The sequence below is a fragment of the Trifolium pratense genome, linkage group LG6, assembly GCF_020283565.1.
Source record: "Trifolium pratense cultivar HEN17-A07 linkage group LG6, ARS_RC_1.1, whole genome shotgun sequence".
Taxonomy (NCBI): Eukaryota; Viridiplantae; Streptophyta; class Magnoliopsida; order Fabales; family Fabaceae; genus Trifolium; species Trifolium pratense.
In genome coordinates, this window is record NC_060064.1 from 31,524,889 (window position 1) to 31,536,268 (window position 11,380).

Sequence of the window (11,380 nt, forward strand, 5' to 3'; positions counted from 1 at the left end):
CACATCATTTAATGAATGCGACACATTATATGTTTTTAAACACCATACATGATGTGTTGTTATATTATTGGACGCATGTGTAAAATAACTTTACACTAACTGTGTATATAAATTAAATTCATCAATTAATTGATTATTTTAAGAATTTAATTTATATGAACCGTTAGTGTAAAATTATTTGACACTGTCCATTTATATATCCACTTATATATCCACTTGGAATTTGAAACTCCTTGGTTATACTTAATGAGGGAAAAAAAATCCAAACCTTTGATTTGGTTCAGTTTTTCTAATTTTTTTTTTGCATAAATTGAGTATCTTTGCAAGAGTTTTAACACTGCTGCATGCTCAAGTCAGAAATCGAACTCAGAACTTTGATTAAGTTAGAAGAAACATGCTTCATCTCATCTAAATGCTTAAGAAGTTTTTCTATTTTTACTTTGTAAATTGATGGTAGTTACAACACCAAATTCAATTCCAATTTTTTAGCGCTCTTTTTTTTTTCCAGCCAATTTTTGAGGTCATTTTTTTTTATAGATGCCAATATAAATAGGATATGAATATATTACATGCATGACTTGTATTTTTACCATTAAACCAATTCAATGTGAGTTTATTTCTACCTCTTCAATTTCAAACATGTAATGTAAGCAATTGTCCTTGTCTAACATCAATAATATGGTTGTTATCACCTATTCTTATGGCCATAGCTAGGGCCAATTGATATGCAACAAGGCTATGAAGCCTATGAGCCTATGATAACTTTGTGAGATTAAACTAGGCCTAAAATGAATTATTTAATTAACTTGTCTTGTATATAAATTTACTTTTCTCATTTTAATTGTTGATTTTATCTAAATAATTTTTTTACCATAAAGAATCAAGTTTTTGATTATTTGCCAAACACGGTTCTAGTATTTTTAATATTTTTTTAGGTACCAAGTATTCGATTTTTGATATTGTTCGCAAATACCCATTATTCGGATTATGATGGCACATTGTTAAATTTCCATGCAGTTCCACATAGTTTCATGCAGCAATGAATATCAGCCGTTGATTTAAGTTCAGACGTTCTAGATTGCACCATCAAATTATATAGTAAAATGATCTCAACCATCGATTTAAATTAAATGAGTGAGAGCTACACAAGAATCTAATTCCCCTTATTTCTCTAACCTTTGTTGTTTAAACATCATTATTTTTGTAGTATATAATATGTCTTACATTGTTTTTGGAGTCTATATGCATTATTTTTTCCAACTGAAAAGAAAAACAAAAAACACCATCAATGCTAGAAACTCTTAGATCCTCTTCATTGAAGCATCAAAATCAATACACCATATCATTTTTAAAACAATAATTGTCACCCGAATATAATACTCATTCCCACTTGAATCATGATAGTAAAAATACAAAAAAAACTCACAAATCAAACAGTAAGATAAATGTACAAAAAATGAATTAATAAGTGGATACAAACACATTTCAAACTCACAAGTAGCATGATGTTTCAAGACACGACAAAACCTAGTAAGTTGTAATTCGGTGGCAAAATTGTCATGTTTGTTGGACCATAGATGTGTCACCATATCTTATATGATATCACGGACTATACTAACATTAGTATATAACCATAACCATATTCAGCAATAATATGCTTTCTCAATATCCTATGATTTCCCAACCTATTATAGTAAATTAAATTAAACCTATAATATGATTTTGTCTAAGAATCTTATACCTTCTCTCTTCACTTCGTCCTTGTAAATTAAAATAATTAAATAGCTTCTAAGCTTTTGTCACAATCATCCTTTTAGAAGTATATTAAAAATAAGACCATTGAAATTATTGGTTAAACAATAAGTGATAAGGAATTTGAAAATTTCGAACTAGTGGTAGTTATTGGTTCAATTTTTGACTCCTGCATATATAAAACGTTCGGTTGAAAATTGAGATCTCATCTTATTTGTCCCACATGTTTTTTACTGAATTAGTCACTAGTAGTAAAAACTTTGTAACAATAATATAGCGACACAAAAAAATGATCGATTCAACTGATTCATCCGATTCAACTAGAAATCGAGCAATTCATCTGTTAGTTTAGGTTGTATTATAGTCTACTGGAATCTAATTGAACCATGATTGATTCAAGTTTTTTATTTTATCAAGTTGAATCGTAGTTGAATCGATTGAACTATAATCCGAAAGTTTCAACGGTTCAATCTTCTGTCAAAGTGAAGAATTGTGAATTCGAATTCGCGTCTCAACAAATCAATATCAAATATGCATGTATTCTTTTATCATCGGAGTTTGTACTTAAAGAAAAAAAAAATTATACTAATTTGAGTTGTGAGATGAAATTTAATATTTACTCATACTCTTATTCTTATCTCATCTCGTGAACACACATGTAACATCATTTTCAATTAGGTAATGTAATGTAACATCTACCATTCATTACATTTTTGTCACATATCATACTATACTATATCCTTACCTTAACAAAAAAATAGAAGAAACCACTCATAACAAACAACAAAACATAGCAACAGAAAATTCAACCTCAAACAACAAGAATGAAGAAAACTTTTCATCACTTTAACTTGACACTTTTCACAACTTTCCTGATCTCACTTACATGTTTTGCAAACAACGATGTAACGGTTCAGTTAAACGACGATGTCCTCGGCTTAATGGTATTCAAATCAGACCTATATGACCCTTCATCATATCTCTCATCATGGAATGAAGATGATGTGAATCCATGTTCATGGCAATATGTTAAATGCAATCCACAAACTCAAACAGTTTCTGAACTTTCTTTAGATGGTTTAGGCTTATCAGGTAAAATAGGAAGAGGTCTTGAAAAATTACAACATTTAGTAACACTTTCACTTTCTCATAACAATTTTAGTGGCACTATTAGTCCTTTAGTAACACTTTCAAACACTCTTCAAAAACTTAACCTTAGTCATAACTCATTTTCTGGTCAATTACCTAACTCTTTCATCAACATGACTTCAATGAGATTCATCGATCTATCGTACAATTCATTCTCCGGACAACTGTTCGAATCTTTTTTCGATAATTGTTTCTTCCTTCGTAGCGTTTCGTTCGCTATGAATTCATTTGAAGGACAAATTCCTATGTCATTATTATCTAAATGTTCTTTGTTGAATAGTATTAATCTTTCAAATAATCACTTTAGTGGATATGTTGATTTTTCTAGTGTTTGGTCATTGACTAGGCTTAGAAACTTAGATCTATCAAACAATGCTTTATCTGGTAATTTGGTTAATGGAATTTCAACTTTGCATAATTTGAAAGAGTTAATGTTACAAAATAATCAGTTTTCAGGTTCATTACCAAATGATATTGGATTTTGTCTTCATTTGATTAAGGTTGATTTTAGTACTAATCAGTTTAGTGGTGAATTACCTCAATCATTGGGGAGATTAAACTCTTTAAGCTATTTAAGAGTTTCAAATAATCTCTTATCTGGTGAATTTCCTCAATGGATTGGTAACTTAACAAGTTTGGAACATTTGGACTTATCTAATAATCAATTCTATGGAAACATTCCTTTGTCATTGGTTTCATGCACAATGTTATCTAAGATTTATCTTAGAGGGAATAGTTTCAATGGTACTCTACCTGAGGGATTGTTTGGATTAGGATTAGAGGAAATGGATTTTTCTCATAATCAATTAATAGGTTCAATTCCAGCAGGGTCAAATAGGCTATTAGAAACTCTTACAAAGTTGGATCTTTCAGTTAATCATCTTCAAGGGAATATTCCTGCAGAAATTGGTCTACTTTCGAAGTTGAGATACTTGAATTTGTCTTGGAATGATCTTCATTCTCAGATTCCACCTGAATTTGGTCTACTTCAAAATCTAATGGTTTTGGATCTTCGTAATAGCGCCATGTTTGGTTCGATTCCGGAAGATACATGTGATTCAGGAAATTTGGCTGTTCTTCAACTTGATGGAAATTATTTGAAGGGATCTATTCCAGAAGAGATTGGGAATTGTTCATCTCTTTACTTGTTGTAAGTGCATCCTATTTCTTAAACTCTAGTATCATTTTTACACTTTTTTTAAAGCATAAGTGCTTTTCATATAAGTGCGTATGTATAAGTTGTTTTTATAACGAAAAATAAATTAAGCGTATGTAAGTGCTAATGTATAAGTTGTTTTTATAACGAAAAAAAATTAAGTGTATGCTTGGTTTCACTTTTGGAGATGGAAAAATTGATTCTATAGGTAGAATTGATTTTGCTTCTAGAATTGATTCTAACTTGAAGCTAGAATTTAGAGTTTTAGTCTCTACAATTGATTTTTGGCCTCAAATTTATTATTCAATCTACTTTTACATCCAACTCATTTTTAGTCAGAATCAATTTTAGTGAATCACTTCATTCAGAATCAATTTTTATCGCCACAAAATCAAACACAAACTAAGTCAATAAGTTTTTTAATACAAGGTATTAGATGTTTTCATAATCAATTTTGGAGAGTTTATGCAAATAAGCTGAAAACAGCTTATGGACATGTCAATTTTTTTACAATAAGCTCTCTCAAATAGTGTTGCAAGTTCTTATGCCAGTAGATAAGATGAAATAAGTCAATCCAAACAGGTCATAACTCCTATCTATTTTTATGCAGGAGTTTGTCAAACAATAATTTGACAGGTCCAATTCCAAAATCAATGTCAAAGCTAAATAAGCTCAAAATCCTCAAGTTAGAATTCAATGAGCTTAGTGGAGAACTACCAATGGAGTTAGGAAAGCTTCAAAATCTTCTTGCTGTGAACATATCACATAACAGCCTCACCGGAAGGCTTCCAATGGGTAGCATATTTCAAAACTTAGACAAAAGTTCTTTGGAAGGAAACTATGGTCTTTGTTCACCCTTGCTTCAAGGTCCATGCAAAATGAATGTACCAAAACCTATAGTTCTTGATCCACATGGCTTTGATAACCAAATGAATCCTCAAAGACCGGGAACTGAATCACCCGAGTCTAGTAGTCCAAGTCATCATCACAGGTTCCTTAGTATTTCGGCTATTATAGCAATTGCAGCTTCTTTTCTTATTGTATTAGGAGTTATTGCTATTAGTTTAGTTAATGCTTCTGTAAGGAGAAAGCTCGCATTTGTGGAAAGTGCTTTGGAAAGTATGTGTTCAAGCTCTTCGAGATCAGGAGCACCGGCTACAGGTAAACTCATTCTGTTTGATTCACAATCTTCACAAGATTGGATCAGTAATCCGGAAAACTTGCTCAACAAGGCATCTGAAATTGGTGAAGGAGTTTTCGGAACAGTTTACAAAGTTCCTTTAGGATCACATCAAGGAAGAAATGTTGCAGTCAAGAAGCTTATCACTTCTAACATACTTCAATTTCCGGAAGACTTCGACAGGGAAGTTAGAATTCTAGGTAAAGCTAGACACCAGAATTTGATAGCATTGAAAGGTTACTATTGGACTCCTCAATTACAGCTTTTAGTATCTGAATTTGCACCTAATGGTAACTTGCAATCCAAGTTACACGAAAAGCTTCCTTCAAGTCCTTCACTTTCTTGGCCTAATAGATTCAAGATTTTACTTGGAACAGCAAAGGGACTTGCACATTTGCATCATTCGTTCCGACCACCAATCATTCACTACAACATAAAACCAAGCAACATCTTACTCGATGAAAACTTCAACCCTAAGATATCCGATTTCGGGTTAGCCCGGCTTTTAACAAAGCTAGACAAGCACGTGATGAGTAACAGGTTTCAAAGTGCATTAGGTTATGTAGCGCCCGAATTAGCTTGTCAAAGCTTAAGGGTCAATGAGAAATGTGATGTCTATGGTTTCGGTGTGATGATACTCGAGTTGGTGACAGGTAGAAGACCAGTGGAGTATGGTGAAGATAATGTGTTGATATTGAATGATCATGTAAGGGTTTTGCTTGAACATGGTAATGTTTTGGAGTGTGTTGATCCAAGTTTGATGAATGAATTTCCCGAGGATGAGGTTTTGCCCGTCTTGAAGCTTGCAATGGTGTGTACTTCTCAAATACCATCTAGTAGACCTACTATGGCTGAAGTTGTGCAAATATTGCAGGTCATTAAAACTCCTGTTCCTCAAAGGATGGAAGTGTTTTGATGAGATTAATATGCTTCAATGGTTTTAGCTTTTAAATTGCAGTTGCAGTAGTGGATGCAGTTATGCTGTGAACCTTTATATTGCAGTAAAATGCGGTCAATGTGGTCACAATTGAGGAGATCTAAACAATTGTTATATTGCGTCCGCAATTGCAGTTGCAAACCGTAATTTAGAACTATTGCTTCGAGTACATAGTCTTCTTTAGCATCAAGATTTTATCGGTTTTTATTTTCAATTTTTTCTTTCATGTTGTTGTGTATCCTTTTTAACTCTCCTGTATAATTTGGGTTATGTGGACTCTTAGTTCATTGAGTATAAGCAAGTCTTTCTCACCATTATATAAATATGTAGCTGTGATTTTATCTTTTTATCAGTTATATGAAATTAGTCATATACTCATAAATTGTACATTCTTTCTATAGTTGTAGTTTATTGTTCCATTATCACATTTCAAAATTCTTGTAAGAAAGAGTCTTTTTTTTTTTTTAAGAATTATTCATATTAATTCACCTACACGATCTTACATCATCAATTCATATACAGCGCGTCATTTAAAATATCACATCACTGTTTTTGAAATTTTAAAATTCAAGGGAGGTACTAAAAATGTTGAATTTTAAAACAGAACTAATTCATTCATCTTTGTTTTAAACTTCATTCATCTTTTAAAAAATCAATTTCACATCTAGATTCAACTCAGATTAAAAAATTCATATATAGAAATAAAAGCTCATGTATAAAATATGTTCTTCAAGTTGTCAATATATTAAGATCAAAACAAAACAAATGTTTGATATTATTCAAGATACAAACTTGGAAACTTATTTTGATTAATCAAAGAAATTAAAATCATTATGAAATCATCCTCAACAATAACATCGGTAAACAACATTAATTAATCATGATCATATTTTACAAAGCAGCCAAGCATTTATCAACATTGAAAATCACCATGCAGCCAAGCTTACAAGCAGTCTATATTTCAAAATAGGAGGTTCAAAAGTGGCATGTTCTGTTTGAGTCATATGCGACTTCAAAATATCAAAAGATTTCATCCCTATACAAGTAATTAAATTAAATTGAATTAGTATATATATTAATGAAGTACATAAAATAAGATAGACAAAAAATTGATTTGTGTACCATAGAAGGGAATCAAATAGAAGGTCTAGCTACTAGAGGTGCTCCACCAGCAGTACAGACTCAAATGCCCCACTTGTTCCAGCTCCAATTGACATGTTTTGAAAGAGGGTTTCAACCAACTTAAGGTCTTTGTTGTCAAAGAAAGAGGGTTTCAACCAACTTTGAGTGCAAATCAAAACCTCTGCCATACGTGGACTCAATGAACTCCTATATATGTCTAGAACTCTGCCCCCCATGCTAAACCCCCATACGTGGACTTTCAATATAATCAACTTTTTGGGTATTCGTAAAGCTTAACCAAATATGAGTTTCCATCTCAAAACGTTTAACATCAAAATGTCTGGCAGCAACCACCTCTTGATCATAAGTCAAACTGCCATTCGTTACAAAAGAACGGATTTTCGAAGATACAATTCTCATTAAATCTGAAAATATTCTTAGCAAGTAAGATAAGCCATATCTAGTCTAGAAATAAAATAAAAAATGTATGACAAGCATCCTAGTACACTGATGTAAGCTGCAAGTTGTTACCTTTTTCCTCAATTTCTTTCATGTTTTCGGAACATCTAAAATATTCACTACCTGAAAATATCCTTAGCAAGTAAGATAAACCCTATATAGAAATAAAAATTAATGTATGACAAGCATCCTTGTACACTGATGTAAACTGCAAGTTGTTACCTGATGATCTTGATGAAAGCTTTCACCTTAAGGTGAAAGCTTTCTTTTTCGATTTTTCAATCTGCAGAGGAAAAATTGAAAAAAATTAAAGAAAAATGAAACCATAGCAGATATTCTCAAATCTCTCCACTACTGTTATACAATCAATCATCCCTAACCATAGCAAATATTCTGAAATCTCTCACTACTCCGACAATAAGGGTATCATCAGATTTAAGCAGCAATTTCTATTAAAACCAAGTTAATTTGGACTTGTGTTTTAGGACAAACAAAGTTCTGGTATCACTTCTTCTTCATCATTTATTCATTACTATATAAAAGCCAAAACATATTAATTGGTATATACTGTTAAAGAAGTCCCACATCGCTTGCGAGAAGGCCTGAACAAATGTTTATAAGTAAGAGGCAATCCTCACCTTACAAGCCAAAACTCAATTCTAAGATATACCATAAAACAGTAAACCTTTAAAGCATTATGAATACTTGGGCACATTATGAATACTTGCCTGGAAGAAGGAACCTCATTGTTTTTCAAAAGTGTCCACAATTCTTTATCGAGGTCCTCCTCATCAAGCTGAGGATCGAATTCTGTGACCTTGGGCAGAGAGAAAGATGGATTTGTGGTCGAGCGATGTCGACGAATAGGTCCTCCTCCTGAAGATCCACCCGAAGACTGGCCCGAAGACTGGCCACTACCTAAACTATGAGTGTATGGTCCTGGACGTACGGTGGAAATTATCATTTTGTGGAACTTAAACAGATCTTCGATTTTCTTAGTTAGATTCTGGTAGAAAACAGGGGCATCATGTTAGTCACTCCATTCTGAAACTAAAAGCATTGGTTTTGATCCAATTTGCTTTGTAGGGGTGTGCAATTTGTAATAATATAAATCGGCTTAGAGAAATTAATACGAGCTACTCTCAAACCCACATAATATCATGTAAATTAGATACCTCAGGGGGGTTCCTCCGTAATTGTTTCAGTCTCTTCCGCAAAGATGCTTCATCTCTAGGTCTCTCCGTAGGAAAGTTTTGTTCGATGAGGCGGTTAACCTCAGATACAGCTTCATCCCAATATTTTGAGTCTTTGCTGCTTCTACCCTTCTCCTGGGCAGTTATGAAAATATCCAGCATTTTCTCGTCTAATAATGGTGGCCAGTGTTCATCAATTTTCTACAATGGAGTAAAATAATTAACAAGACTTCACTAATTAACAATTAAACATTAAATTAATATTTTAACCTACCTTTGTAGCCATTAAATTGATCTTTGGCTGAAAAAAACAAAAATTAATATTTGAATAAGATGAAGAAAAAGATGAAGAACAGATTCAAGTAATATCAAGATGAAGAACCTTTTTCAAATTTTCAGAACAAGATGAAGAACAAGATGAAGAACCAGATTCGGATTTTATTTGATTTTTTCCTAATATTAGAATTGGTAATGAAAAAGTAGAGAGTGAAAGTGTTTTTCTCTTCATACGGAAGAGATTAGGTTGGATAGATGGGTAATTAATTAGGTTAAGTAGAAGGGGAATTAATTGAAAGCACAGATTGAAGGTGGAGGAAGAGATTGATGTGATTTGCAGAATTGAATGAAAATGTTTTTGTTGTTAATTTTTTTCACTTTTTGATTTATTTACAAACTTATGAATTTATGGTTATTAAACTAGCTTAATCTTGTGATTTAACCATGTTTGATGCTATTCAAATACAAAGTTGTAAACTCACTCACCTTGATTAATCAAAGAAATTACAGTCGGTATGAAATCATCCTCAAAAGTAGCATCAGTAACATCAAACTCCATCGAGCTTCACCTAGCTAGCTGTGGAATATACATATAGAAGAGATTTAGCAGAGAGATTAACAGAACACAGATGAGTAAAATTAATTAATAAATGCAACAAATACATACATACATATATAGAGGATTATTGAAACACCTCTTTCAAACACCTCTTTCTCTGTTTATACTTATTTTTCTCAGTATACTATTCTGGAGACTTCACGTGCATAGCTTAAGGCAAGCTCTCTACATTTTGGGTTTGGTGTGAATGTTTGATTGTATTTATAATGATGTGATGTGCTTGCAAGTTGTGTAACTGGGCAAAATCCTCTGGACCGACCGAGGTTATTATATTTTTCAGTTGTAGTATGTGGATTCAATCGGACAATTCACAAACTTTACTAACTTGCGGAACTGGCTTTTAAAAAACAGTATGCCTACTATACTATTCACTGACACATTCATTTTTTATCGATATTTTCTCTCCTCACCTCCGTAAATCTTTTATACCCCAATATTCCAATAACGTCAGTCTATTTGCTGCACCAACATATCATATAAGTACCTTTTTATTATTGAAAGAATACTTTTTTATAATTACACATTAGTATTAAACATGTGGGTATTTTTGTCATTTACCAAATATACATTGTCTTTCCTCTTATTTTCCATTCAGTTTCACTTATACCAAACAACTTTCTACTTACTTTTCTCTCACTTTCATTCCTTTAACAATCTTTCCTCTTACTTTCTTTCCTCTTATTTTCTTTTGTCATCCAAACAAAGCCTAAAACACATAACTCAACAAACAAAACTCACTGCCACATTAATTTTTTCTCTTATTCACTGACACACGTTAGTAATACTATAGCATTGGTACTATTAATGGGTGCCAATGAGATGAGAGTTGAAGACACTTCACTTGGCTTGTAATATTACTCTCTCCGTCCTAAAATATAAAAGCTACTTTGACTAAATGACACTATTAATTTATCTTATTTTGAACATATTTTTTTTAATAATATATAAATATAAATATTAGCATATAAGATCTTGTTTGATTTATTTTGATGAGTATTTTCAAAATATCAAGTTTTTATAATTTTTACTAATAGAGAATTAAAGATATTAGCGATCAAAATTATGCGTTGGCATAAATGCATTAGTCAAACTAGCTCTTATATTTTGGGACGGAGGGAGTAGTCTTTTTGTCTTATTTAATTAATTGCTAGCGGTGTATAGTAGTACTACAACTATTTAATCCTTAACTCAACTAGCTTAACCAGTTGAACTACTCAACTAACTTTAATCATTGATATTTTTAGTTATTTATCATTAAAAAACATAAAAATAATATATTTTGAAAATACACATCGAAACAAAATCAAACAACTTTTCATATGACTTGGATTTAGATTTGCCCGTGGTTTTGTGGGTTCTAATTGGGTGACGTGGTGGCTGACCAATCGTCTTCGTTTTGGTGGTGCTTGTCGCCGTTTGGTGATTGTCGGTGTTGAGATGGGGTGGTGGTGGTGGCGGTTGAAGGTGATGAAGTGGTGCTGTGGTGGTAAGATGCTGATGTGGTGTTTGGATCTCGCATTGCCGGTGTATGGTTAAT

At 32.3% G+C, this 11,380-nt stretch overlaps 2 protein-coding genes across 15 annotated transcripts; one reads left to right on the plus strand and one right to left on the minus strand.

Annotated features, from left to right (window-relative positions):
• Positions 1 to 2,344: 2,344 nt before the first annotated feature.
• LOC123888115 (probably inactive leucine-rich repeat receptor-like protein kinase At3g28040) lies at positions 2,345 to 6,523 on the plus strand. The gene is made up of 2 exons (XM_045937077.1): positions 2,345 to 4,051; positions 4,668 to 6,523. The coding sequence occupies exons 1-2, from the start codon at positions 2,577 to 2,579 to the stop codon at positions 6,151 to 6,153; spliced, it is 2,961 nt and encodes a 986-aa protein (XP_045793033.1). The 5' UTR covers positions 2,345 to 2,576; the 3' UTR covers positions 6,154 to 6,523.
• Positions 6,524 to 6,886: 363 nt separating this feature from the next.
• Positions 6,887 to 10,163, minus strand: LOC123888116. Of its 14 annotated transcripts, none has more exons than XR_006801969.1 (9): positions 9,896 to 10,163; positions 9,711 to 9,801; positions 9,223 to 9,249; positions 8,931 to 9,149; positions 8,394 to 8,761; positions 7,978 to 8,038; positions 7,828 to 7,878; positions 7,297 to 7,669; positions 6,887 to 7,210 (listed from the first exon to the last, which is right to left on the minus strand). XR_006801969.1 is itself a non-coding variant. In XM_045937078.1 (7 exons), the coding sequence occupies exons 3-6, from the start codon at positions 9,232 to 9,234 to the stop codon at positions 8,005 to 8,007; spliced, it is 633 nt and encodes a 210-aa protein (XP_045793034.1). In that variant the 5' UTR covers positions 9,235 to 9,249; positions 9,711 to 9,801; positions 9,896 to 10,163; the 3' UTR covers positions 6,887 to 7,878; positions 7,978 to 8,004. The 14 variants fall into 14 exon arrangements, 1 of the variants encoding a protein (XP_045793034.1); XR_006801967.1 differs by having other exon boundaries at positions 7,297 to 7,721; XR_006801966.1 differs by having other exon boundaries at positions 7,297 to 7,878.
• Positions 10,164 to 11,380: the final 1,217 nt, after the last annotated feature.

Excerpts from the sequence above, each read along its gene's own strand:
- LOC123888116 (XM_045937078.1), bottom strand. Across the intron at positions 8,762-8,930 it reads TACGGAGGAACCCCCCTGAG|AATCTAACTAAGAAAATCGA; the intron begins GTATCTAATTTA and ends GTTTTCTACCAG. Across the intron at positions 8,039-8,393 it reads ATTGAGTTTTGGCTTGTAAG|ATTGAAAAATCGAAAAAGAA; the intron begins GTGAGGATTGCC and ends TTTCCTCTGCAG.
- LOC123888115 (XM_045937077.1), top strand. The coding sequence starts at position 2,577 with ATGAAGAAAACTTTTCATCACTTTAACTTGACACTTTTCACAACTTTC. Across the intron at positions 4,052-4,667 it reads TGTTCATCTCTTTACTTGTT|GAGTTTGTCAAACAATAATT; the intron begins GTAAGTGCATCC and ends ATTTTTATGCAG.